Source organism: Erinaceus europaeus, chromosome 14 (genome assembly GCF_950295315.1).
Source record: "Erinaceus europaeus chromosome 14, mEriEur2.1, whole genome shotgun sequence".
Lineage (NCBI taxonomy): Eukaryota > Metazoa > Chordata > Mammalia > Eulipotyphla > Erinaceidae > Erinaceus > Erinaceus europaeus.
This window is the reverse complement of record NC_080175.1, coordinates 43,042,553-43,069,321: the sequence shown is the minus strand read 5'-3', so window position 1 is coordinate 43,069,321 and position 26,769 is coordinate 43,042,553. Positions and strand designations below refer to the sequence as shown.

At 48.6% G+C, this 26,769-nt stretch overlaps 1 protein-coding gene across 2 annotated transcripts in view; it reads left to right on the top strand.

Moving 5' to 3' along the window:
- ZBTB46 (zinc finger and BTB domain containing 46) overlaps window positions 1-26,769 on the top strand; it is a 63,232-nt gene that overhangs the window by 11,953 nt on the left and 24,510 nt on the right. For both annotated transcript variants that reach the window (XM_060171631.1, XM_060171632.1), the window contains exons 2-3: window positions 10,375-11,343; window positions 25,938-26,219. In XM_060171631.1, coding sequence (XP_060027614.1) covers window positions 10,407-11,343; window positions 25,938-26,219 — 1,219 coding nt within the window. In that variant the 5' untranslated portion in view covers window positions 10,375-10,406. The remainder of the gene's footprint in view (window positions 1-10,374; window positions 11,344-25,937; window positions 26,220-26,769) is intronic.

Here is a 26,769-nt window from a genome sequence, read left to right as displayed (position 1 = left end):
GGTATTATACAAGGGTGATGTCTTGAGTTCTTTCTCTGACATTGCATTAAAAATTAAATTTAGGGGGTCAGACTAGGTGCATGTGGCACAGTGTCGGGGAATTGTGAGGATGTGGTTGAGCTTGGCAGGGCTTGACCTGAGGAGTGTGTCTCTCCTGTCAGTCTCTCTACTGAGAGGTTGAGCAAAAAGGGACAGGAATAACCCCAAAGGTTTGCCCCGTCTTATCAGACTCCCTGTCTCACAAAGCACCCTGCATTCCTGATACTATGGCCATTAGATAAAAAGAAAGGGGAGATGTCAGGAAATTGTGAGGATGTGGTTGAGTTTGGCAGGGCTCACAAAGCACCCTGCATTCCTGATACTATGGCCAATCTACATAATCATTGTTTTGCCTGAAAGATCCCCACCCATTCCATTCCTTTGATCTATCTTCTTTCTACCCTCAAGACCCTCCCTGCCCCTAGGGTATTATTAATCCTACCAGTTAAAACCCTCGCAACAGTTGCTAAGGAAGTTCCTACCTTTCCAGCCCCATTTCACCTTTCTCCGCCCCTTTCCTAGCCATTTCCATTTCCAACTTGCCACTTCCAGTTCTGTCCTTTAAAAGCCTTGGTTCTCTGGTCAATAAAGGTATTGCATTGTCTCACCACCACATGTTTGATTCCTGAGTCATCTCCCTCATGTTGCTGAGTGAGTAGCAGCCCAGGCTGGCTCCGGTCGCATTCTCTCCAACCCAGAGAATACTCGCCTGGAAAGAGGCACCCCCACGGTAGCCCGGCAGTATAGAGCACAAAGACCAGTGTAAGGATCCCAGGCCCCCACCTGCAGGGGAGTCACTTCACGGGCGGTGAAGCAGGTCTGCAGGTGTCTGTCTTTCTCTTCCCCTCTCTGTCTTCCCCTCCTCTCTCCATTTCTCTCTGTCCTATCCAACAACAAATGACATCAGTAATAACAATAATGACCACAACAAGGCTACAACAACAAGAGCAACAAAAGGGGGGAAATGGCCTCCAGAAGCAGTGGATTCATGGTGCAGGCACTGAGCCCCAGCAATAACCCTGGAGGCAAAAAAAATTAAATTTAGTTAGTAGGGGTGATAGCATAATGTTGATATAAAGAGTCTCTCATGCCTGAGGTTCCAAAATTGCAGGTTCAGTCCCCTACACCAACATAAATCAGAGCTGATCAATGTTCTGGAAGACAAAAATAAAAACAAACAAACAAAATAATTTAGTTGGTGTGGTGGCATACCCAATTGAGTGCCTGCATGACCATGTGCAAGGACCTATGTTCAAGCCCCTGGTTCCCACCTAGTGGGAAGGCTTCATGAGTGGTGAAATAGTGCTGCAAGTCTCTCTCTCTCTCTCTCTCTCTCTCTCTTTCCTCCTCCCCTCTCAATTCCTCTGTCTCTATCCAAAATAAATATGTAAAATAAAAATATTTACAAAAGATTTAGGGGGTGGGCAGTTTTTTACCTAGTGCACATAGTACTACATTCAAGGATCCACATAAGGATCCAGGTTCAAATCCGTGGCTCCCCACCTGCAGGGGGGATGTTTCAGAACGTGTGAAGCAGGTCTACAGGTATCTATCTTTCTCTTCCCCTCTCTGTCTTCTCCTCTCTCAATTTCTCTCTTTTCTAGGCAATAAAATAGAAAAAATGGACACCAGGAGTAGTGGATTCGTCGGTCTGTGATAACCCTGGAGGCAAAAAAAAAAAACAACAAACTCAGGACTTGAGTTTTTACTTGGTGTTTTTGTGGGCTGGACTTACAGCTCACTGGTGCCTGCTTTAGCATGATCAACACTGCTTCACTGTTTGAGAAGCTTCCCCACTATAGTTGGGGACTAGGGGCTTGAATCTGGGTCCCCATGCTTGGTAACACGTGTGCTTTCCCTGGTGAGCCACCGTTTCTGTATTCTAGCTACTGTGAATAGTGCAACTATGAATAGGGGAACAGGTAGCCTTTTGAATGGTTTCACGTCCTTTGGCTACCTGCCCAGGAGTGGGATTGCTGGGCCACAGAGTATTTCTATTTTCTCTGGTTGAAGGACTCTTCACTCACTTTATCCTTCCTGACCTCCTTCGGTGTCAGGCTCCACCCCAAACAGCAAGTCACTTCATCTAGTTAGAGAACTTACCTTCTGGGAGACTGAGGCTGGACTGCCATCTACCTGTTTTCAGCACAAAGTATGTCAGGAATGGTTCTATAGTTCATGGTTCTGGAGTTCTAAGATGTAGAACTGGAATACTAGGAGTTTCACCGAGCTTTGTTAACCCCAAGAGATTGCTTGAGCTTGTTGAGCAGAGATGTGGTCTTGCACTGGGAGGGAAGGATACACTGAGCTCCAGCAGAAGGCCCCCACCCCCCACCCCAGGGCTTCCTGGAGGAGGCAATGCCAGGCGAATGGGAGGGCATCCTTCTTGTCTTCTAGGCTCCTTTGTGCTGCTGGTCAGGCACTGGGGGGTGGGGGTGGCTAGCAGGTGCTCTTGGGGACCCTGAGTGTGAAGAGATGGCCTATTCACCCTTTTCCCCTAAATCCCCCCAACCCTCAAACAAAAGAAATTCCTGCAGGCTGGGTTCTCACCAGCTGCAGAGGTTAACAGCAGCTGTGCTGAGCTGACTGGAGAGCTGGGCATTTAGCAGCTGTGCTAGGGATAGGGTGGGGTTTCTGAGTGACTCAGCATTTATCTCCTCCCCAGGGCTTGGCTACACTCCCAGGGACCAGATCCTGAACTGGGTGGGGTGTTAGGGACCCTCCTGTCTCCTCTGTCAAGGTTGGTCTGGGTCTCCAGCTATAGCCTCAGCTACTGCCTCAGCAAGCAGTACTGCCTCAGTCTCACTTAGGCCTGGCAGAACATCAGGGTATGGGTCTCACTGGTGTGGCTCTCCTGAAGTTGCAGGCCACAGAGGCTTTCACTAAGTGCCTTGCCTCCTGTTCCCACCTGGAGCTTTCAGAGGTGGCTGCTGGTGACTTCCCTTGGTGCTGTACCCCAGGGCTGCCTGTCCTCTGTGTGCACTGGCCACTGGCACCCTGCCCTGGCCCTGAAGTGTCCCCACAGTACCTCCTGCTGGTCTGGAATCAGCTACACTTAACTGCATATTTTGGGGACCCCATGTGGGAAGGCCAAGGTGATTCCCCTACACCTTGGGGCTCAGCTTCAGTGCTGCTCCAGTGCTAAGCAGACAGGCTCCAGATAGAGGATGCAGGGGAACCCCCTGGAATCTATCCCCTGAGGCCAGACCCCCACTCAGCCTGCACTGCATCTCCAGTGTGGTCTGTATGGAGGCAGACAGCATGCTCCAAGCAGTCTGAGAAGGGGGCGTGTCCAGGACAGGCTTTTGGAGACCCAGAAGTGAGGGAGTGGAGGAGTGGTGGAATTGTGCTGATGCCAAGTCTCAGCAGAAGCCCTGGCAAACACTAGAAGAAGAAGCAGAAGCCCTGTCAGGAGAAAGAAAGAAAGAAAGAAAGAAAGAAAGAAAGAAAGAAAGAAAGAAAGAAAGAAAGAAAGAAAGAGAAAGGAAAAGAAGAAAAGAAAAGAAAAGAAAAGAAGAAAAGAAGAAAAGAAAAGAAAAGAAAAGAAAAGAAAAAAAGGAAAGGAAAGGAAAGGAAAGGAAAGGGGTTGGGTGGGGACATAATTCAGTTCATTACAAATGATAATAAGGAGGCACAGGTGTGGTTGAGCAGGAACATGTATATGATATAAGATCCTATATTTTATCAGACTTTCACTCAGAGCCAGAGAGAGAAAACCAAAGCATTACTCTGGAATATACAATGCTTGGGATTGCAAGACGAGAGCACTGCTCCGCACTGGCTTATGTGGTACTGAGGATTGAACTTTGAGACCTCAGAGCCTCAGGTGGGCAAGTGTGGTGTGCAAAACACTGTGCAGTCTCTGAGCCCCCTGAGCAGGAATATTTTTGCAAAAGTAACTTTTTAGTGGGTTATTATTGAGGTGTGATTTACATAACATAGGGCACTTCTGTTCAGAGTGGAGTTCTATTGTTTATTGTTATGATTTTTTAAAATATTTAATTTGTCCATTAAGGTGAGAGATACAGAAAAGAAGGAAGGCAGCAAAGGTAGAAGGAAGGAAGGAAGGAAGGAAGGAAGGAAGGAAGCCTAGAGCACTGCTCAGCTCTGGCTCCTGATGGTGTTGGGTATTGAACCTAGGAACTCAGCCTCAGGAAGTCTTTTGCATAACCATCATGCTGTTTCTCCTACCTGCTTATTTTAGAATTAAAAAGAGAGCGAAAGAGACCACAGCACCAAAGCTTCCTTCTGTGTGGTGTGGGCCAGGCTTAAACCTGGTATTATTAAAGTAATAACTAGGCTAAGGTATGCATGACTCTAAGTAGAGGAAGGGGAACAGTGTCTTGCTTTTAGTGGAAGCTAAGAACAAATGAAGAAATGGGGAGCAGAGAGTTGACAGAGCTCACTAGGCAAAGAACTCACTTCCCAAGTGAGCTATTTTGTCGGCTCCAGGGTGCGGTTGTGCATCTGCAGACACATACCCCCCAGCAGTACAGAGGTGCCAAAGGGCACCTCTGACCCCCAGGTTACCTGAGTGCGTGGGGTCCATGCCCATCTCTTTCCAGCCAGACCTCTGCAGGCCCACCCCCTCCTGTCTCCGTGGATTAACTTGCATTTTCTGGAATATTACGGAAGGGACTTACATGCATGTGGTCATTTTGTGACTATCACTGCCTTTGTGGAAGTGGCACCTGGGCACCTGCTGAGCATCTGTGTGTCTCTTCACTTGTTGAGGCCTGTTGTGCTGTCCCCACAGTGTGGCTGTCAGGAGTGTCACTGTGTGCGCCATGGTGTGAGTCCTCTATCTCTCGGATGGGTCCCTGGTGCTGGAACTTGATCTTAGGGGTTTCATCTGCACCCAACACAGAGGGCAGAGGCCGCAGTGGCTTGGGCTATGTCCCCCCAGCACTAATGAGGTTGAGTGTCTTCCTGCTTTTCTAGATGGGGCATTGTCTGTTCCAAAGGTGATCTGTTTCAGAAAGCTGCACCAGTGTGGGTACACAAGGAAGTTCTCTTCTTTTCTTTTTTCTTAAGATTTATTTATTTATTTAGGACTTTCATGCCTGAGACTCCATAATCCCAGGTTCAATCCCCCACACCACCATACACCAGAGCTGAGCAGTGCTCAGGTTAAAAAATAATAATCATATATATATATATATATATATATATATATAATAGAAACAGATAAATTGAGAGGGAATGGGGAGATAGAGAGGGAGAGAGACACCTGCAGACCTGCTTTACCACTTGTGAAGCTTCCCCTCTGCAGGTAGGAACCAGGGGCTTGAACCCGGATCCTTACACATGGTAATATGTGTGCTTAGTCAGATGTGGCATCACTTGGCCCCCACAGAACAGTTATATGTATATATGGAGAGAGAGAGAGCAATAGAATAGAGTGGCACCCCTGTCTGGCAGGGGCATTTGTAGCTCATGTTGTCCTCACACAGACCTGCGCTGTCATCAAGGAGGACTCAGTGATTGGACCAGAGAGGCCTGGTGGCCCACTACCCCAGGTCCCTGCACAGACATAGTGTTTTGTGCAATTTGTGTGGGTGTGACAGACACTGATGGTCAAAGTGGCAGCTTGTTTAAGCCTTTTTTAAATTTTTAAAAAATTATCTTTATTTATTGGATATAAACAGCCATAAATTGAGAGGGAAGGGGGTGATAGAGAGGGAGAGAGAGACAGAGAGACATCTATCTGTAACAATGCTTCACTGCTTGTTAAGCATTCCCCCTGCAGGTGGGGACCAGGGGCTCAAACCTGGGTCCTTGAGCATTGTAACCTGTATGTTCAACTGGGTGCACCACCACCCAGCCTGGGTCTTTATGAGAATGAGTCATCCCCCTCCCCCAGAGCTCCTCAGGACAGACAGCCTCACCCTGTTCTCTTAGTGACTGGCCACAGGGCACCTGCACTCCAGCTCTGTGGCCTGTAGCTCAGAGCCTCTCACTTTTCTTGGAGGCTGTGGGATTGGAGATGACACCCAAGGTGGCAGGTACATTGTCACCCAGATGGGACAGGATGGCTACTAGCATCTCTTCACCACCTGGATGTGTGGCCAGGTATATTCATGGTGCTATTTGTGGGACATTCTTTTCTACAGGATACCCACCTGTTATGGAAGCACACCTACTCACAGGACACTGGTATTCATAAGATACACACCTGTGGACACAGAGCTATTGTGGGACACACCTGTTTCTAAAATACACACCTGTGGACAGACACAGAGCTACTAGAAGACACACCCATAGAGTGGGGGCGGTTCTGGCCTTTGTTGGTCTGGAATTGTCTTAGTACTAAATGAACATGCCCTTTAGTGCTTCTGTCTGAAAACAGTATCTCTAAGTAGCAAGCTCTAATTAGATAGCTATTAGAACACCTACAGAAGAAATGGATGGGGGCAGGTGGTGGCCCACCTGGTTGAGGGCACACATTCCACGCACAAAGACCCAGGTTCGAGCCCCCACTCTACACCTGCAGGGGTACGCTTTACAAGCAGTGAAGCTGGTCTGCAGGTGTCCTTCTCTCTCTCTCTCTTTCTCCCCTTCCCCTCTCAATTTCTCCCTGTCCTATCAAATAAAATAGAGAAAAAAAAAGGAAAAAAGAAAGATCACTGGGAGCTGTGGATTCATGGAGCTGACACTCAGTCCCAGTGATAACCCTGGTGGCAATAAAAAATAGAAGGGGAGGAGGAGGGGGAAGTCGGTAGGAGGAGAAGGAGTAGGAAGCGGAAGTGTTGTTTGGGGAAAGGACTTGTGCTGGGACTTGATAGATAGTGTGGCTTTTGTTACTCTTATGCATTTTGGATGTCAGGGTGGCAGCAAGGAACCTTGAATGCCCCCTGGTATCACCCAGCCTTTATCACCTAGCCCTCTAGTGATTCAGACCCACATCCCTTCTTGGGCTGCAGGATCCTCTCTGAAAGCACTTTATTCCCAGGGATGCTACATTGGACCCTTGGGTGCATGAAAGTACCTTCTGATGTGCGTGGTTCAGGGGAGCTGGGCAGGGACATGTCCTATGAGCAGGTGTGTCCTATGAATAGATAAGTGTCCACAGGTGTATGTCCTCAACAGGAGTGTCTGCAGTAGATGCCACAACTCCCAGGATGGGACAGGCACTTGCTACCCTTTCCCTCAACATAAAAACCCTGAGTATGTCCTTGTCTCTCATGTAGTAAACATATTGATCTTAATAAAAAGTATGAAAAATAAGTATGGAACTGATTTTAGGCTGCTGCTCTGTTGAATAATTGTTTCAGAACTTTTTTTTTGCTTCTAGGGTTACTGCCTGCTCTACAAATCCACTGCTCCTGGAGGCTATTTCTCCCCCCCCCCTTTTTTTTTTTTAGTGTTTATTTGTTCCCTTCTGTTGCCCTTGTTTTATTGTTGTGGTTATTGTTGTTGTTATTGATGTCGTTGTGTTGGATAGGATAGAGAGAAATGGAGAGAGGAGCTGAAGACAGGGAGGGGGAAAGAAAGTCACCTGCATACCTGCTTCACCACTTGTGAAGTGACCCTTCCCCTGCAGGTGGGGAACTGGGGGGCTCCAACTGGGATCCTTGTGCTGGTCCTTGCGCTTTGCACCAAGTTCACTTAACCCACTGCATTACTGCCCAGCTCCTTATTTCAGAACTTTCTGTATGATATGAAATTATTTTGGGAATGCAGTCATTATAACATAGTGCCACCTGTGTAAAATGGATGTGGCCTCTTTCCTTTGTTTTAAATTATCTTCATATATTGATTGCATAGAGACAGCCAGAAATTGAGAGGGAAGGGAGACATAGAGAGGGAGAGAGACAGAGAGACACCTGCAGCCCTGCTCCACCACTTGGGAAGCTTTCTCCCTGCAGGTGGGGGTCGGGGGCTCGAACCTGAGTCCTTGAGCACTGTAACATGTATGCTTAAGAGGTGCTCCACCACTCCGCTCCTCCTTTTTTCTTTATATCTGCCTTCTTTTTTGCCTCCATGATTATTGCTGGAGTTTGGTGCCTGCACTACCAATCCACTGCTCCTAGAGGCCATTTATCCCATTTTTGTTGTTGTTGTTGCCTTTGTTGTTGCCCTAGTTATTATTTTTATTGTTGCCTTTGCTGTTATTATTGCTGGATAGGACAGAGAGAACTTGAGAGAGAAGGGGAAGACAGAGAGGGGGGAGAGAAAGACAGACACCTGCAGACCTACTTCACTGCCGGTGAAGCGACTGGCATCCTTATACCGGTCCTTGCGTTTCATGCTATGTGCACTCAACTATCCACTTTGTTGTCGCCCAGCCTCCCTCTTTTCTTTCCCTCCCATCCATCCATCCATCCATCCTCCCTCCCTCCCTCCCTCCCTCCCTCCCTCCCTCCCTCCCTCTCTTTCTTTCTTTCTTTCTTTCTTTTTTTCTTTCTTTCTTTCTTTCTTTCTTTTCTTCCTGCCAGGGCTTTGGTGGGATTTCACACCAGCACAATTGTACCCCTTCTGGCAAACGTTTTGTTTTTTTTCCAAATAAAGGGTGAAAGACAGAGAGACACCACAGCTCTGCTCCCCCCACTCATGAAACTCCTTTATGCATATTGCTCTTGTGTGGTGTCTGGGGACCCACATCTGGGTCTGGCTCATGGCAAAGCATGCTCTCTATCAGATGAGCCACCTCCTGGGCATTTTGGTTTCATTGTCCTTCCTCATTGTTAAAGGATCTGCCCCACTGGCAAGTGAAGAGACGTCAAGTAATGAAGCTTGTGTCATGTGGTGCAATTTTTTTTCTTTATTATTGTGTTTTATTTGATAGGACAGAGAGAAATTGAGAGGGGAGGGGACATATAGAGGGAAAGGGAAAGATAGACACCTGCAGACCTGCTTCACCACTTGTGAAGCATCCCTGCTACAGGTGGGAAATGGGGGCTCAAACCCAGGTCCTTGCACATGGTGATATGTGTGCTTAGTCGAGTGTGCCACCACCTGGCCCCTGGTGCCATCCTTCTGTTGTCACCTATGGAAGCCAGGCATGCTACTGTCTGATGTATGGCATGTAAAGATCTTCTCCTATTCTGTGAGGGGTCTCTTGGTTTGGGTAGTGGTTTCTTTTGCTGTGAAGAAGTTTTTTAATTTGATGTAGTCCCATAGGTTTATACTTGCCTTAATCTTCTTTGTAATTGGATTCGTTTCATTGAAGATGCCTTTATAATTTATGCAGAAAAGAGTTCTGCCAATATTTTCTTCTAAGTATCTGATAGTTTGTGGTCTAACATCCAAGTCCTTGATCCACTTAGAATTTACTTTTGTATTTGGTGAAATATAGTGGTTCAGTTTCATTCTTCTGCATGTTTCAACCCATTGTTTCCAACACCATTTGTTGAAGATACTCTGCTTTCCCCCTTCCATAGTCTGGGCACCTTTGTCAAAGATTAGATGTCCATAGGTGTGGGGGCGACTTTTTTTTTTTTTTTTTTTTAGTAGAGGATGAGAGGGAGGTGTGATATCACTGCTCCACTGCTCATGAAGCTTCTTCTCTGAATGTGCTTTCATATAATGGCTAGGGACTCGAACCCAGGTCCTCACCCATGGTAAGGTGTGTGCTCTCCCTGGTGAGCTACCTGCCAGTCTCCCCCTCCTCACTTGTTTCCTATTTAAGGGCTGCTTCTTCAAGTGTGAAAAGGTCATAGCCAGCAACCAGGTTCTGTTTTTTCCCTGAGAGCTGGATCCTCACACATGTCTGATTTCACTATGTGGGCTGCTCTCTCATTCAGATAGTGAGACTAGGAGAGAGATTGGAGGTGGGTGGGTGTGATGCTATAGTATCATGCCCTACTGGTGAACTCTTTCTTCAGCCCAGCAGCTGGGTTCTGTAACATGGATTTTGCATTTGGTTAGGAAGTCAGTCCACCTACCCTGGTTCTGGAATATTCATGTTTGGTTCCAAAAACTGCTGCTCCCTGTCAGGTCTGCAGAAGACTCCATGTGCTGATGTCCTGGTAGGGCTGTGTGTGTGTCCCTAACTCAGCAATGGAAACCTCTGGATGGATCCTCTTTCTTTCTTTAAAAATATGTTTGTTTGTTTGTTTCTGGGTAGAGACAGAGAGAAATTGAGAAGGGAGGGGGTGGTAGAGAAGGAAAGAGACAGAGAGACACCTGCAGCTCTGCTTCATCACTTGAGAAGCTTTCCCCCTGCAGGTGGGACTGGGATTTTGAACCTGGGTCCTTGTGCACTGTAATGTGTCTGCTTAACCAGTTGCACCACCACCTGGTCCCCTGATGTATCTATCCACTGCCCGTGTAGGCCTGTCTGGCTCCTGCTCTGGGCCCAGGCACGTGGTAACGCTCTCCTTGTCTCCACAGGGTCTGTAAGAGAGGCCACCCCAGACTTCCTAATGAACAACCGGAAGGAAGATATGGAAATCGCATCCCACTACCGCCACCTGCTGCGGGAGCTGAACGAGCAGCGGCAGCATGGGGTTCTGTGCGACGTGTGTGTGGTGGTGGAGGGCAAGGTCTTCAAGGCACATAAGAATGTCCTGTTGGGCAGTAGCCGCTACTTCAAGACACTGTACTGCCAGGTGCAGAAGACATCAGACCAGGCCACCGTCACACACCTGGACATCGTCACGGCCCAGGGCTTCAAGGCCATCATCGACTTCATGTACTCAGCCCACCTGGCCCTCACCAGCCGCAACGTCATCGAGGTCATGTCTGCTGCCAGCTTCCTACAGATGACAGACATTGTGCAGGCCTGCCACGACTTCATCAAGGCCGCCCTGGACATCAGCATCAAGCCAGACGCCTCAGACGAGCTGTCAGAGTTTGAGATTGGGACCCCGGCTGTTGGTGGCACGGATGCGCTCATCTCGGCCGTCATGGCCGGCCGCAGCATTTCCCCATGGCTCACCCGGCGCCCTAGTCCCACCAACTCCTCTGGGGACTCAGCCATCGCCAGCTGCCATGAGGGTGGGAGCAGTTATGGGAAGGAGGACCCAGAGCCCAAGGCTGATGGCCCCGACGAGGTGTCCTCACAGTCCCTGTGGCCTGGCGACATGGGCTATGGGCCCCTGCGCGTCAAGGAGGAGCAGATCTCGCCCTCGCACTATGGGGGTGCAGAGCTGCCTGCCACCAGGGACGATGGGATCCCCAGCTCCTTCCCCGAGCAGACTGGGGGGGATGGTTGGCAGCCCACTGGCCGCAGGAAGAACCGGAAGAACAAAGAGACGGTGCGGCACATCACGCCGCAGGTGGAGGACGACAGCCAGCCCAGCTCCCCAGTGCCGTCCTTCCTGCCTACGTCCGGGTGGCCCTTCAGCAGCCGAGACTCAAGTAAGCCTCCCTTCCAACCCACCCCACCCCATCACCCATGACTGCAAATGTCCCAGGTGTGGTCAGAGCCGATGGCCTGTCACGCTGTAGTTACATTCTGTAGCTGAAGTGACACCTGCTCAGACCTATGCCCTCATTGTCCATGGATCCCTTCCTTTTCTTTCTTTCTTTCTTTCTTTCTTTCTTTCTTTCTTTCTTTCTTTCTTTCTTTTTTATATTTATTTCTTTATTTTCCCTTTTGTTGCCCTTATTGTTTTTTATTGTTGTAGTTGTTGTTGTTGTTATTGATGTCATCATTGTTAGCTAGGTCAGAGAGAAATGGAGAGAGGTGGGGAAGACAGAGGAGGAGAGAAAGATAGACGCCTGCAGACCTGCTTCACCGCTTGGGAGCCGGGGGCTCAAACCAGGATTCTTCGGCTGGTCCTTGTGCTTTGTGCACATACCTTACTCTGCATGAGGTCCTGGGGTTCGGCCTGGCAACACATGAAAACACCATGGGTGACTTAAAAAGGAACTCCAGGGAGGGTGGTGCAGTGCTTTGGCATTTTCCCCTCTCTTGTTTCTCTATAAAAGATATAGAAACTGGGCAAGGGAAGCTACTCAATGGCATTTCCCGCATGTGAGGCCCTTTAGATGCCTGGCACTACATAGAAAAAAAGTAGGGGGTAGGAGCTCAGAGATATCTCACCTGTGGCACACACACTTTACCAAGGGCCCAGGTTTGAGGCCCTGGTCACCACCACATGGGAGCACCATGCAAAAAAGAAGCTTCAAAAGTGGAGGAGCGGTGCTGTGGTGTCACGCCTTTTCCCTGCTTAAAAAACAAAACAAACAAACAGATGAGCCAGGAGGGGTGATGCCTGCTCTCACACTAAGTCCCAGTGAAACACAATCAGCAGAATTGTCAAAGGATCAAGTGAAGTGCAGATGGGGGGGTGGGCTTGGTCCCTGAGCTGTATTCCCCCATGCGTGACCTGAGACTCCACATTCCTACCGGTTGCTCTGGTCATCGTGGTGAATGCTAGGCAGACACACAGTGTGTGCCCATCTCATCCTTGGTGCTCAGATGCCCTCATCCTGGACTTTGAGGGATCATGACAGAGAGTGCTTTCTATGGGGAGGACGCAGTGTTTCTAGATGCTGTCCAGTCTGGCTCAGTTGCCTCAGCTAATGGAAACACCGAAGCCAAGGTCCCTCTTGGACTCACATCTAGCTCACTATGGGCTTTGGGGTCCCTAAACTTGGCCTTGTCTAAGCTGGTCCTCTGGAGACCAGCTTTCATCTGTGTCCGAGACTTGGGACCAGCAGATTGGGTGTTCACTGGCTTCCAGGGCCAGCACGTGCTGGCTTAGTGACAAGTGTATGTTTGCATAGCCAGCAGTGGTGAGGGACCCTCCCCCCCGCCCCCCTCCCCATCCAGCTGTGGTGGGGGTCAGCAAGGCATTTGGTGGAGCAGAATGTCATCCAGGACAGAATGGAGGCTCCTTAGCAAGCACGAGGGGTGGGGGGTGGTGGTGGTGACAGACCCTGAAGTGAGATAAGCCTGCCCATTTCCTCAGATGAGGAAGCCCTGCTCACTCCATGCCCAGAAGACTGCTGGCTCTGGGGGTGAGTTAGATATACACTCATGAACCCTATGAGCTAGTTCTCAGCATGTACCCCACGGGCATTAGGTGCTCTCGTGAGGTTAATCTATCCCTGCACCGCTCATTTTCAGAACTTTCTCAACTTCCCAGCCTGTATGCACCCAGCAGAAGCTCTCACAAATCATTATACCCTGTGTGTGTGTGTGTGTGTGTGTGTGTGTGTGTATGTGTGTGTGTATGTGTGTGTGTATTCATAAGCCCACTCCCCAGTGTTCAGGCTGGTTTCACCAGGGGCCTGTCCTGGGCACATGTGGATTTTTGCTGTATTCTTGCCTTTACTGTGACAGTGTCTGCAGATTGTCCTCAAACCATTAATATTTAACTGAAACACAAGATGGTTCCATTTCTTTTTTTAAGATTTTATTTATTTATTAATGAGAAAGATAAGGGAGGGAGAGAAAGAGAGAGGACATGAGAGAACCAGACATCACTTTGGTACATGTGCTGCCGAGATTGAACTCAGGACCTCATGGCTGAGAATCTAGTGCCTTAGCCACTGTGCCACCTCCCAGACCACAAGGAGGTTCCATTTATTTTATTTTTTTAATATTTATTTATTCCCTTTTGCTGCCCTTATTGTTTTTTTTTATTGTTGTAGTTTATTATTGTTGTTGTTACTGATGTCATTGTTGTTGCATAGGACAGAGAGAAGTGGAGAGAGGAGGGGAAGACAGAGAGGGGGAGAGAAAGACAGACACCTGCAGACCTGCTTCACCGTTTGTGAAGCGATCCCTCTGCAGGTGGGAGGGCCAGAGGCTCAAACCAGGATCCCTGTGCTGGTACTTGCGCTTTGCACTGTGTGCACTTAACCTGATGTGCTACTGCCCAACCCCCCAGGATTCTATCTTTCTTTCCTGCTTTCTATCTTCCCCTCCTCTCTCAATTTCTCTATGTCCTATCCAGAGATCCAGAGAGAGAAAGGGGGGGGGGGTGGAGAACAGAGTGTCACTCTGGCACATATGATGCCAGAGATTGAACTCAGGACCTCAAGCTCTCAACTCCAGCACCTTAGCCATTATACCACCTCCCAGGCTACAGAAGATTGTTTATGATCCCTGCTACCATCAATAAGGTGGGGCCTACAGATGATGGTGTCTCCATTCAGAACTCTGACCAGTTCTAGAGCTCCAAGTGGTGATTTTAGGACAAATGTTCCCTGTAGAACCTTCTAGATAGTCATGGCAGCAGTGTCTACACTCCACCCTAGGAGCCTGCCTGGATGCCCACGGGCACCTGCATGTGTTGCTGGGGGCCTCGGGTGGAGAAGCAATGAGCCCCTGAGCCCAAAAGTGTGAGGTTTCCCAAGCAGCTATCTAGCAGACAGCATGTCTCCAATCCAACAAGTGGTTGTGACTATGTACTCTTGTCAGAATCCTAAATCCCTTGTTACCAAGGCAACTGTGAACAGCTTCCATTAAGATGATTCTGAGTTGCCCAGATGAGGACAGGAGGTTGTGAGGTGCGTGGGCTGGTGCTGCCTGGCTTGTGGTGACCACAGATTGAGAGGCTTAAGTCCCCCTCCCAGTTCATTTCCATTAGAGATGTGTTATTGTTCCGAGAGGAGATGGGACTTTTTAGTCACACCCCATTTATAAGATAAAAGACCCTTTTCTAAAGGAGCACATCCAGGCATACTTTGGAGTCCATCCTGGGTGCTTGCCCTGCCATCTGTAAGTCCTCCCTCACTGGTAGGGCCAGGGGGACTTTCTTCTATTTTTCTTCTTACTCTTCTTTTAGATTTATTTATTTATGGATAGAGACAGAGAGAAATAGAGAGGAGAAGGGGAGATGAAGAAGAAGATGAAGAAAGACAGAGACTCCTGCAGCTCTCCATCACTTGTGAAGCTTCTGCCCTACAAGTGAGGAGCAGGGGCTTGAACCTGGGTCCTTATACATGGTAATGTATCAACCAGGCACTCTACCACCTGGTCCCTAGGGGGACTTACTTCTGAGTTACAGGCTTCTGTGATGTAAAAGCATGGGCCTGTTGTGGATGCAGGAAGCCAGGGGCCATGCCTGCACCAGCTCCTCAGCCTCCTGGGACTCTAACCTCAGCCACCATCTAGAGATGAATCCTTTTCTATTGAGGCCAGGGAGAGAGCAGGAGGGTTTGATCCCTGGTGCCTGCTCTGTCTCTGTTGCTGTCTCCACTATGGAGCCAGGATGTGGGTCACCCAGTAGGGTGCACATGTCACTGTGCCCAAAGATCTGGGTTCAAGCCCCCCACTGCTGCTAGACCTCTGCATGCAGCTGGGCCTACAATTAGGAACTGCTGCTGCTGCTGCTCTCTCACATCCTCGTCCATCCCCAGCAGCTCCCAGTAGCACCTTCTCACAGTCCAGGTGGGTACTCAGACAGCTCCTCCCATAGGCTGCTGGGGAGGCAGCTCTTTGTCTTTCCCAACTTTTAGAGGTGCTTGTGTCCTTAGCCTCCTGGTCATGTCCCTGTCTTTCCAGCATCTCTCTTGTCCTGTTTCATTGTGTGACTCCAACCCCCTGTTCCCTGTTCACATAGCAGGGCCTCGAGCCTGATCACCCAGACAGCCCAGGACCCCAAACCCCCTGTCATGGTGGTGGCACACCAGGTTAAGTGCATTTAGTGCGAAGCATCAGGACTGGCACAAGGTTCCCAGTTCGAGCCCACAGCTCCCCACCTACAGGGGGGTCTCTTCATAAGTGGTGAAACAGATCTGCAGAAGTCTATCTTTCTCCCTATCTTCCTCTCCCCTTTCAATTTTTCTCTGTCCTATTCAATAAAAGTGGGGGGGAAATAAAGAAAAAGAAAGTGAGAGATACACGGAGAAAGAGAGACCATGGGGGTTGCGTAGTAGTACATCTAGTGAAGCACACGTAGTATGAAGTGCAGAGACCGGCACAAGGATCTGGGCTGTAGCCCCAGCTCCCCACCTGCAGGGAAGCTTCACAAGCAGTGAAGCAGGTCTGCAGGTGTCTGTCTGTCTCTCTTCCTGTCTATCTCCCCTCCTCTCAATTTCTCTTTCCTATCCAATAAAATGGAAAAATGGTTGCCAGAAGCAGTGGACTCGTAGTGCCAGCACTGAGCCCCAGCTGGAGGCAATAAACAAACAAACAAATATAAAAACTAAAGAGACCCCAGACTACTGCTTAGCTCGGCTGATGGTGGTGCTGGCGATTGAACTTAGGACCTCAAAGCCTCAGGCAGTCAGTCTTTTGCAGAACCATTATATTGGGGGCCAGATGTTGACACCCCTGGTTGATACACATGCTACTTCTTCTTCTTCTTCTAGCGTTTGCCCTTCTTCTGTAGCCAGTCAACAGCGTCAGGTTGAGCCTGATGTAAAGTTTCGAGACCTCCTTTGAATCTGGAGAGGTGGCAGTCGTTGACTATGTGGGTCATAGTCTGTCTGTAGCCGCAGGGGCAGTTCGGGTCGTCTCTGGCTCCCCAGCGATGGAACATAGCGGCGCACCGGCCATGGCCTGTTCGATAGCGATTGAGGAGGGCCCAATCATAACGTGCTAGGTCAAAGCCTGGTTGACGCTTGCAGGGGTCTGTGATGAGGTGTTTGTTCTTTACCTCAGCTGACTGCCAACTCTGTTTCCAAGAGTCTGGAACAGAGAAGTTCAGTGTAGGCTACAATGCACAGGGACTCCAGTTCAATCCCCTGGCCCCCACCTGCAGGGAGAAAGCTTCACAAGTCGTGAAGCAGGGCTGTAGATGTCTCTCTCTCTCTTCCTATCTTCCCCTCCCCTCTCGATTTCTCTGTCTCTATCCAAATAAAGAAAGAAAGAAAGAAAGAAAGAAAGAAAGAAAGAAAGAAAGAAAGAAAGAAAGAAAGGAAGAAGAGCGAGCCACTATACTGTCTCCCGGGCCCATTTGCCTTTTTTAAGTGTGAAACTGGGGAATGAATCCAGAGCCTTGCACTTGTGCGATACCTTGCATTCCCTCCAGGCCCAGTTTTCATTGTGTTTATTTGAGAGGAAGAGAGACAGACACCAGATCAGTACTTCAATGCACACAGAGTTCCCTCAGTGCTGTCCATGGTGATCTCTCTCTCATGTGGTGCTGCGGATCGAACCCAGGGCCTCAGTCACAGCAAGGCATGGACTCTACTGATTGAGCTATCTCCCAGCCCTGTATTTGCAATTTTTTAAGATTTACTTCTTTATTAATGAGAGGGGAGAGAGGGAGAGAAGACCAGAGTATGACTTTGACATATGTATGATTCCTGGCTTCAAACTTGGAACCTCATCCCTAAGAATTGTGTTTTATCCACTGTATTTTCATCTTTTAAAAAATATTTGTTTTCATTAATATTTATTTCTTTATTTGTGTGAGAGAAGAAGAGTAGAGAGAGAGAACCAGACCATCACTCTATCACATGCAAAGCCAGGGACTGAACCTGGGATCCAAAGCTTGAGAGTCCAATGCTTTATCCACTGCACCACCTCCTGGGTCACATATGTTTACTCTTGATGAAGTCCAGCTTGTCAACTTTGTTTCCCTCTGTGGTCTTGCTTTTTGTCCCTAGTCAAGAAATCTTTGCCTAAGATCACAAGAGTTTTCTCCTGAAGTTTGTGGGTTTAGTTGCTACCTGTAGGCCTGTGACTTCCGTTGGTTTGGGTTTACAAGTCACTTTTGGGGAGTCGGGCTGTAGTGCAGCGGGCTAAGCGCAGGTGGCGTAAAGCACAAAGACCGGCATAAGGATCCCGGTTCGAACCCCGGCTCCCCACCTGCAGGGGAGTCGCTTCACAGGCGGTGAAGCAGGTCTTCAGGTGTCTATCTTTCTCTCCTCCTCTCTGTCTTCCCCTCCCTCTCTCCATTTCTCTCTGTCCTATCCAACAACAACAACAACAACAATAATAACTACAACAATAAAACAACAAGGGCAACAAAAGGGAAAAAATAAATAAAATAAATATTAAAAAAAAATTTTAATAAATAAATAAAATACAAGTCACTTTTGCATACAGGGTTCATGTGTTATAGTCCATTTGCCAAACAACAACAACAAAATATGTACACTCATTGAATTACCTTTAGTCAAATATATAAAGAGAATTTCTTATATGAGGTGGGAATTTTTCAATAGTTGAAATAAATGAGAAAACATTTTCACTTGGGTATAGAAACAGGCCAGTTTAGAAATAAAAATACATTTTAAAAATTATCTTTATTTATTTATTGGATAGAGACAGGTAGAAATCAAGAGGAAAGGGGGTGATAGAGAGGGAGAGAGACAGAGAGACACCTGCAGCCCTGCTTTACCACTTGTGAGGCTTTCCCCCTACAGGTGGGGACCAGGGGATTGAACTTGGGTCCTTGCACATTGTAACATGTGTGCTCAACCAGGTGCACCACCACCCGGCCCCTGAAATAAAAATACATTTTAAATGCCTATAAGGTGTAGGGCTGGGAAGATAGCCTAGTGGTTCTGCAAACAGTTTTCATGCCTTAGGCTCCCGGCTTCCAGGTTCAGTTCCCCAGCACTACCATAATTATGCCAGAGGTGAGTTGTGCCCTGGCAAAATAATAATAATGATGATTATTTTTTTAAATGCCTACAAGGTGAGAAGGTGAACATTAGACAAAGCCTGTCTACAACACTTTCTGCATAATTACAGACTTAGCTTTATTTTGTTCTGAGATCTAGTAAAAAGTGGGTGCTTTTCAAATTGGGGCTGATGTTGCCTGGAGAGAGCTCCCCAGTGGAGCATACACTTTAGCACACAGGACAACCCGGGACTGAGCCCCAGGCCACCATGAAGGGCACTGTGCAAAGGGGAAGCGTCATGAGAGGTAGGACAATGTCTGGGAAAAAGACAGGGGAGAACAGAGGGAAAAACTGTTGGAAGCAGTGGAATTGTGCAAGTGCAAAGCCCCAGTAAAGTTTTGGTAACCCTCCTCAACAAAATTCACATTGAGGCAGCCCAGGGGATGGTACAGCAGCAAAGTAATGAGCTTGCAGGCCTGAGTCCTGAGTTCGGTCCCTAACATAGAGCACGGCAGAGCCATGCTCTGGTTCTCTCTCCCACCAGTCCTCCCTCATTCTCAAATCTATTTTAAAAATAAAATCTTAATTGAGGTCTGGTTTGAGTTGTGTTGGGGGGGGCAAGTCTCCTGGGAGCAACCCTCCCACTTTCCAAGGCCAGAGCACTCCCAAGGCTCCTCTGCATTGCTGCATGCAAGCCAGTGCATGCAAGCCAGTGCACATGGAATCCACTGGGTGGAGCAAAGTGCCAGCCTGGGCTGTGAGGCGGGACAGCAGAAGAAATGGTCTCGTAGGTACCATGCTAGCGACTGCCTGACTTGGAGAGATGATGGAAGATTTGGGGACACTTATTTATTCATTTCGAGAGCTCTGGCCTCAGCATGTGCGATTTTACTGCTCCAGGCTCCTGTTTTGTTCAGAGACAGTGAGAAAGAGACAGAGAGGAGAGATGTCACAGCCCCAGAGCTTCCCCCGTGCACCTCCCACCTTCCCATGTGGTGCTTGGACTCCATGCTGGGCTGCACATGTGGCAAGACGTGTGTCTTACCCTGTGAGCTATCTCTCCATCCCTGAGGAGATTGTTGCTATTGCTGCCATTGCTGGGGCTCCAGGCTAACTTTGTTTAGATAGAGACAGAGATAGGGAGAATGAGAAAGACACCAACCACAGCCCTGCTGCTTCCCCCAGTGTAGTGCAATATCCAGGTGTGTGGCTTTGATGGTCCCTGTGAAATTTTAGAAAGGAAATGCACTTGCCAGGCTGCCCCATGTCTGCAGCCTCTCTGGTGACGCCTCCCTTCCTAGGCGTCTCCTGCCTATGACAGTCCCCAACCCTGGAGCTCGTGGGCTGGCTTGTGGCTCTCATGTCCCTGCTTTGCAGCCAACACCATACAATCAAATCTCATTGTTGAATTCTTTGGTTGTTTTAATTATACTCACTTTTGAATCAGAGATTGTGAGATTAAGCTACAGAATGTTACATGTGTTAGTGTTATGACATAGTACAGAAAGTAGGATCAAAACATTATTTCTATTCTAAAACTAATGAATGTTCTTTATAGTTGAATCTTGATAGTTTGAAGTGTCTGAGAAGGGAAGGGAAACAGCATAATGGTTCTGCAAAAGGCACTGATGCCTGAGGCTCTGAGGTCCCAGGCTCAATCCTCATTACCACCATAAACTAGAGCAGAGCAGTGCTCTGATTTCTCTTTGCCTTTTTCTTTCATTAAACTAAAATAAATAAAATATATTAATATTTAAAATTGAATTTCTAAGATTTATTTATTTACTTACTTATGAGAGAGAGAAAGAAAACCAGAGCATCATTTTGACACATATGATGCCAGTAATCAATCTCAGAACCTCATGGTTGAAAGTCCAGAGCTTTATCTGCTGTGCCATCTCCTGGGCTGCTAAAGTTGTTTTAAGTTGATTGACTTATTTGTTTATTTATTATCTATAACCAAATAACCACTCTAGGCAGTACTCAGTGTCAAGAATCAAACCAGGGACCCTCGCACATGCATGTCCTGTGCTGTACCACTCACTGAGCCCCCTTCTGGGCTGCAAACTTTACTGTTGTAAATCCTGTTGATTTCATTTATTGAAGAGGTCATCCTCGGAAGTCCCTTGAGCTCCTCATCTACTGTTGTGTGTCCTTGGTCTGCAGTCCTCACTGTCACACAGGTTTGTGAAGCTGCTGCCTCCCTTGCTGGCATCCTGTGTCTTGTTCTGGGGCGGGTCTCTCCTGTTTACCTGCAGCCTGGCCACGCCTCAGGGGTGAGGTCTGCTCAAAGAGCCTCTGTTCACCACAGAGGGATCCAGGGAACACCACAGGCCTTTCCCCAGAGAGCTCCTGGAAACTTCTGGGGGGGAGGAAAACCCTCAAGAGAGCAGAGAAGGCAGGTAAACACCAGACAGACAAACAGCTAGGGAGGACTAGGACATGGTGTATGTCTGGTGTGGGGTCCCCTGGGAGACAGTGCCATGGATCCTCAGAGAAGGTCACATGCCTGTTTTGGGACCCCTTCCCAAACTGCTCACAAATGAGTCTGGGCCTTTCTTTCAACCTAGGATGTGGTTTCTGTTCTTGGAAATTCATGCAGGTGTTTTCCCCTTCAAATGAAAAATCAGAAACCTGAATTTAGTCCCTTTGCTGTAGCTGAAATGTTCCTGGAAGGCCTGGCCTCAGAGTGACTTCTGCTGTCCCTTAGATTCCTTGGGGCTCCAAGGAGCCCAGGTTGAGAAAGAAGCTCAGATTACCTTTTGTAACCACAGTGATTTCAGTAGAGGTTCTTTCCCCTTCCCTTTCTCTGTCCCTCCCTTCATCCCTCCCTTCTTCTTTCTTTCCCTCCCTCCATTTCTCCTTTCCTCCATTCTTTCTTAAATATTAATTCAGAACAAACTAATTATAGCCACCTTTATGCTACTTGATGATACGAGTATATTATCAACGTGTGGTCTGTCTACACACTGGAACATTACTCAGCCTTAAAAAGGAAGGACATTCTGATAAGTGCCCCAGCATGAATGAACCTGGAGAACAAGTGGGGTGCATGAGAACAGATATGAAATGCTGGACCCCTCAGCTCCAGAGAGATAGGACATGAGGGTGAGTGCCTGGGTAGGGTGTCGAGAGTGAATATATAATGGGGACACAGCTCCATGTTACAAGATGAGGAGTTCTGGGGGTGCAGGGGATTATGATCTCACAACAGCGTGAATGTGCCTAATGTATTTAAAATGATGACTGTGGTAGGTTTTAAAACTATAGGCCTGTATCTATTGACAAATTAATGACAGAGGAAGAGGCTGGGGAGAGAAAACCAGAACATCATTCAGGCACATTCAGTGCCAGGGATTGAACCTGTGACCTCATACCTGAGAGCCCAATGCTTTAGCCACTGCACTACTTCCTGGGCTTGGATGATGCTAGGCTTTGTATCATATGTATTTCCATAATAAAACTTTTTTTTTTAATTACTGAGTATTATCATGATCTCGACACACTTGGGATTCCCAGTGACCCTCTCCCACCCACCCTGTGTGGAAAATTTTAAAAAAGCTCTGTTCCCTTCTTGGGGGTTGGTTGGAAGCGCATAGGAGGGGTGGGGGGACAGTAGAGTTGGGAGGACCGCTGTCACTGGGCTGATGTTTGTGCACATTTGTACATATGTGTACTCGTGTATGCATGTGTACATACATATGTGTACTGTGTGGTGGTTCCCGATGGAGGGCATGTCCTAAGCTATTGAATCCAACTGACTTGCAGAGGGTAGATAGTATAATGGTTATGCTAACAGACTCTCATGCCTGAGGTTCCAAAGTCCCAGGTTCAAGCCCCCACACCACCATAAGCTAGAGCTGAACAGTGCTCTGGTTAAAAAAAAAAAAAGAGGGGCGAGGTGGCGGGCGGTAGCACAGTAGGTTAAGCATACATGGTGCAAAGCACAAGGACCTGTGTAAGGACCTCAGTTTGAGTCCCCAGCTCCCTACCTGCAGGGGGGTTGTTTCACAGGAGGTGAAGCAGGTCTGCAGATGTCTCTCTTTCTCACCCCTCTGTCTTCCCCTCCTCTCTTGATTACTCTGTCCTATCCAACAACAACAACAACAAGGGCAACAAAATGGGAAAAATGGCCTCCAGGAGTAGTGGATGCTAGAGTAGTGCAGGCACCAAACTTCAGTGATAACCCTAGAGGCAAAAAAAAAAAAATCATTGTCTGAATCCAACTGAATTTTTTTTTAGTTTTTTAAAGTATTTATTTATTCCCTTTTGTTGCCCTTGTTGTTTTATTGTAGTTATTATTGTTGTTGTTGTTATTGATGTCATCATTGTGAGGTAGGACAGAGAGAAATGGAGAAAGGAGGGGGAGAGAAAGACACCTGCAGACCTGCTTTACCGCTTGTGAAGCAACCCTCCTGCAAGTGGGGAGCCGGGGGCTCGAACCAGGATCCTTACGCCAGTCTTTGTGCTTTGCACCACCTGTGCTTAACCCGCTGCACTACCGCCCGACTCCCGATCCAGCTGACTCTTATTTACTGGTTTGTTTGTCTGTATATTGACACCAGGGTCATCTCTGGGGTTCAATGCCTTAATAACAAATCCACTGCTCTAGTGGCCGTTTTTCCTTTTTTTTTTTCTGTTTGTTATTTACTTCTTTCTATTTGATAGACACAGAGAGAAATTGGGGGGGTACAGAGAGGAAGAGAGACAGAGACACACCTGTAGACCTGCTTCACCCCTTGTGAAGCTTCCCCTCTGCAGCCGGGAGTGGAGGTTTGAACTCGAGTCACTGCATGGTAACAGGTGCAATTAATTGGGTGCACCACTACCCAGCCCCCCATCCATTCTTTTTTTTTGTTTGTTGGTTTTTGCCTCGAGAGTTATTGCTGGGGCTTGGTACTGGCACTACTAACCCACTGCTCCTGGTGGCCATTTATTGGGTAGGTTAGAGAGAAATTGAGAAGGGAGGAGGAGTTCGAGAGGGAGAGAGACAGAGAGAGGCCTGCAGACCTGCTTTGCCACTTGTGAAGCTTCCCTCTATTCAAGTGGGGAGCCGGGGCTTGAACCTAGATCCTTGTGTGGGTCTTTACCCTTAGTACTATGTGTCTTCCGTAAACACTGTCACGCTGATCCTGAAGTGGCAGCATCTGCCTGGTGCCCAGCCTCTGATGTTAGTGGAACCTTCCTGTCCAGACAGGGCTCCTAGTGTGCCAGGAGTCCCCCTCCGGACTGGAACTGAGCAGGCTACGCTGACAGCTCATGTGTGGAGGCATTTGACTCCATAGTAGACAGACAGACTGCCTGAGTAGCTGTGGCGGGCTTCCCAGGGGGAATTCATTCAGCACACACTAAGCAGCAACATGTGTACAGGAATCAAGGGTTTTTTTTTTTTTTTTTTTTTTCCCCTAGCACCACTATTTTAGTATTTTTCCAGAATCACTTAGTCTGTCACAAATGGCAGCTCGGAGGCAAAGTGTGAGATGAAGGCTAGGAAGGGTCCTGCCTTTTGCTGGCCCTTCAGCAAAGGCTCAGAAGTTTTCTTGGGTGCCACCAGCTCCCCTTGGTGGCAGACTGCTGTAGATAGACTATCATGCTCAGGTTTCTGGGTGGACAGACCTTGATTGGCCCAGGTGTTTAACCTCCTGGGGAAATACCGTCCAGCAGCAGGTGGCAGTGCTCTCTCCCCATGCCAGCCAACACTTGGTATTTGTGGCTGCCCAAGCAGGTGCAGGTTGGTCTCTGGGACTCTGAGCTGTCTTGGTGCTGCCTGTGTCTTCTCAGGACAAACACTGGATTAAACCTTTCCCCATTTTTGTAAAAGCAGGTTGTTTTGAGCCACGAGAGTTCTTCATTGGAGGCCAGCAGGTAGGTGGCTTAACTAGCATGTACCTAGTGTACATGTTACTCTATACAAGGACCCAGCTTGAAACCCCAGGTCACCAAATAGGAGCACCTGCAGGGAGGATGCTTCGGGAGTAGTGGAGTGGTGCTGAAGTGTCTCTCCTCTCTCTCCCCTTGTCTGTCTCTCACCCTCTGTCTGGAGGGAAGTAAAAAGGAAAGGAAAGAAAAAAAGGCTGCTGGGAGCAGTGAAGTCATGATGCAGACACTGAGTCCCGTCAGTAACTCTGGCAGTTTAAAAAAAAAGTTTCTTTCTTCCAGCTAGGATCTTGTATCAAATAAAAGACTTGCAAATATTTCCTTGCATTCTTTGCACACAGTGTTGGGGTTTTTAATTTTGATGATGTCTGGTGTGTCGGTGGTTGATTGTGCTTTTGACGTGAGAACCATCACCTGGGGGCGCTGGGTGGTGGTGCAGTGGGTTAAGCGCAAGCGGTGAAGCAGGTCTGCAGGTGTCTTTCTCTCCCCCTCTCTGTCTTCCCCTCCTCTCTCGATTTCTCTCTGTCCTATCCAACTACATCAATAACAACAATAATAATAACCACAACAACAATAAAAAAACAGAGGCAACAAAAGGGGAAAAAATAGCCTCCAGGAATAGTAGATTTCACAGTGCAGGCACCAGCAATAAGCCTGTAGGCAAAAAAAAAAAAAAAAAAAAAAAAAACATCGCCCAATTGCCAAGCTGTTTCTTCTCAAAATTTATAAGTTTAGGTCAGTGATAGGGTTGAGTGTCCACTTTGAGAGATGATGAGGGGCCAGATGGTAGCGCATCTGGTTGAGTGCACATGCTACAGTGAACAAGGACCCAGGTTCAAACCTTCAGTCCCCACCTTTGGCCCCCACCTGTAGGGAGAAAGTGGTGAAGCAGAGCTGTAAATGTCTCTTTTTCTGTATCGCCCCTCCCCCTCTCAATTTCTCTCTGTCTCTACCCAAATAAATAAAATTAAAAAAAAAGATGGGGGGTCGGGCGGTGGCACAGTGGGTTAAGCGCATGTGGCGCAAAGCGCAAAGACCGGCGTGAGGATCCCGGTTCGAGCCCCGGCTCCCCACCTGCAGGGGGGTCGCTTCACAGGCAGTGAAGCAGGTCTGCAGGTGTCTATCTTTCTCTCCCCATCTCTGTCTTCCCCTCCTCTCTCCATTTCTCTTTGTCCTATCCAACAACAAACAATATCAACAATGGCAATAATGATAGCCACAGCGAGGCTAAAACAACAAGGGCAACAAAAGGGGGTAAAAATGGCCTCCAGGAGTGGTGGATTCATGGTGCAGGCATCGAGCCCAGCAATAACCCTGGAGGAAAGAAAAAAAAAAAAGATGATGATTATGACACGGGGTGAGCCTTCTCTGCTGACTGCCAAACTGAACCAGTGGGTTCCCAGCTCTGGTCCTGGGGGGGTAGCACCCTGTCCTGAGTCGAGACTCTACTGAACCTGCGGCTGTGAATTTTGTTTGTCTGGGACCTTGGCCACTAGGAGTGTCCAGACTGCAGCAATGGGCAGCATACTGTCCAGCTGCTATCCTGTAGCCCTTGCTGGGGCTCACTCACCGTCCGTCTCTGACTGTGTCTCCTTTCTCAGGTGCGGACCTGACAGGCCCGGAGGCTGGGGGCTCCGACAGCCGTGGGGAGAGGCCGGACCTGTACACCCACATGGAAGAAAACCTCCTGGGGGAAAGCAGCTACCTGGGCCCGCCTCTCATCCCAGATAAGGATGACGTGCTGCACCAGGCAACTGCCGTGGCTAACCTCCGGGCGGCGCTCATGAGCAAGAACAGCCTGCTGTCACTCAAGGCTGATGTGCTGGGCGAGGACAGCTCCCTGCTGCTGGAGTACCTACCCAAGGGCACCCACGCCCTGTCCCGTAAGTGCAGGCCCAGTCAGAGGCCAGGTGGGAGGGAGGGAGTAAGGAAGGTGGGGAAGGAGGTGGTTGGGGAACAGTGAGATACTGATAAAGGGGCATCTGGTTTCCCCCTCCCCCCAGCTTGGGCAGCCACACAGGATGCCTCCAGAGGCCACCCTTGCAGAGCCAAGAAGGCAGTTGGTGTGCGGTTGTCAGGGCAACAGGGAGCTGTGCTTGTTCCATTGTTTCTGAGAGATGTGACTAAACCTAGCACCCTGCCAGGTTAGCTGAGCACCAGTAGTGGCCAGGGTGTGTCTGAGGAGGGCAGTGTAGGGCCATAGGCCTAGTGGCCAAGGGCAGGCTGGGCCCCTCCGTTGGCCCTGAGCCCACACTTGCCCAGACTCACCCAGAGGACCTCCCTGCTTTGTTCCTCAAGGTGGTACAGTTCACACCTGTGTCCTCTGCCCAGTGCCAGCTGCCAGAGGGAGCTGACAGCCCTGGCCTGGGCAGCAGGCTTAGTGAGGCCCTGCTCCCCACAACTGGAGGGTATCTGACTGTGTGCCTGGCCTGT